A 1,121-nucleotide genomic window follows, 5' to 3' on the forward strand; every position below is an offset into this window, starting at 1 on the left:
ACCCCCCTAGCCTCCAAAATGATGCTGAGTCCAGACCAAGCCGCCGACTCGGACCACCCCAGCTCGGCGCACTCGGACCCGGAGTCGCTGGGCGGCGCGGACTCCAAAGTGCTGGGCAGCGTGTCGGACCTGGAGCCCGTGGAGGAGGCCGAGGGCGACGGCAAGGGCGGCAGCCGGGCCGCGCTCTACCCGCACCCGCAGCAGCTGAGCCGCGAGGAGAAGCGCCGGCGCCGGCGCGCCACGGCCAAGTACCGCTCGGCGCACGCCACCCGCGAGCGCATCCGCGTGGAGGCCTTCAACCTGGCCTTCGCCGAGCTCCGCAAACTCCTGCCCACGCTGCCCCCGGACAAGAAGCTCTCCAAGATCGAGATCCTGCGCCTGGCCATCTGCTACATCTCCTATCTCAACCACGTCCTGGACGTGTAGGGCCCGGGGCCGGGCGGGCGCCTGCGGAACTCCAGCGCCCGCGGGAGCGTGAACGCGACCGACGCGGGCAGCCGCCTTGGGGACCACGGAGGAGCCTGCGGCCCAGCGGGGAGGCCGCGGCGAGAGCCTCGGACGAGGAAGGAAGCTCGCCAAATGCTCTCTCTGGTCAGCTGGGCGAAGAGGGCAGGTGGCCGACCCTGGGAGGCAGGGGCATCTGGGGAGCCTTGGGGTTTCCAGGCCTGGCAGAGCCTGCTGGCGGCCCCCTGGAAGGACCTGCCTGTGGGCTCCCTTCCTGATGTTAGTTAGGGTCCCTTCCAGGGTTGTTGCTTTGGCTCCCTGGAGACTCGGCGGTCTCCAACACGCATCTCCCACAAAGGTCTTGTTAAGGAAAGAATGAGGGCCGAAGCCTTGAGATGAGATCCCCATTCAAGAGGACCTGGGGTTTTCCTAGTAGACAAATCAGCAAACGTTCTTAGGGGGAAAGACTGCTTGCAGCACGGGAAATTTAAAGCACAGACAGGTGGGACGAGAAAATTTCTCGCCCTGTTGTGAACAGAAAGATACTGGCATTCGAATACAACAGACAGAGCCTGAATGTTTGTGAAGGTCTAAAAAAGACAGATTTGAGCGAACAGACACATTGTGGGCAGATTTCAGTTTGCTGAGACTTTTAACCCTAAGATAAGACACCAATG

General features: G+C 62.5%; 1 protein-coding gene across 1 annotated transcript in view; it reads left to right on the forward strand.

Annotated features, from left to right (window-relative positions):
* The window catches only part of NHLH2 (nescient helix-loop-helix 2), a 2,281-nt gene extending 1,855 nt beyond the window's left edge, over positions 1–426 (forward strand). The window contains exon 2 of the mRNA XM_004714859.2: positions 11–426. Coding sequence (XP_004714916.1) covers positions 19–426 — 408 coding nt within the window. The 5' untranslated portion in view covers positions 11–18. The remainder of the gene's footprint in view (positions 1–10) is intronic.
* Positions 427–1,121: the final 695 nt, after the last annotated feature.

Source organism: Echinops telfairi, unplaced genomic scaffold (genome assembly GCF_000313985.2).
Source record: "Echinops telfairi isolate 266 unplaced genomic scaffold, ASM31398v2 ScPeMD7_7466;HRSCAF=8504, whole genome shotgun sequence".
NCBI lineage: Eukaryota > Metazoa > Chordata > Mammalia > Afrosoricida > Tenrecidae > Echinops > Echinops telfairi.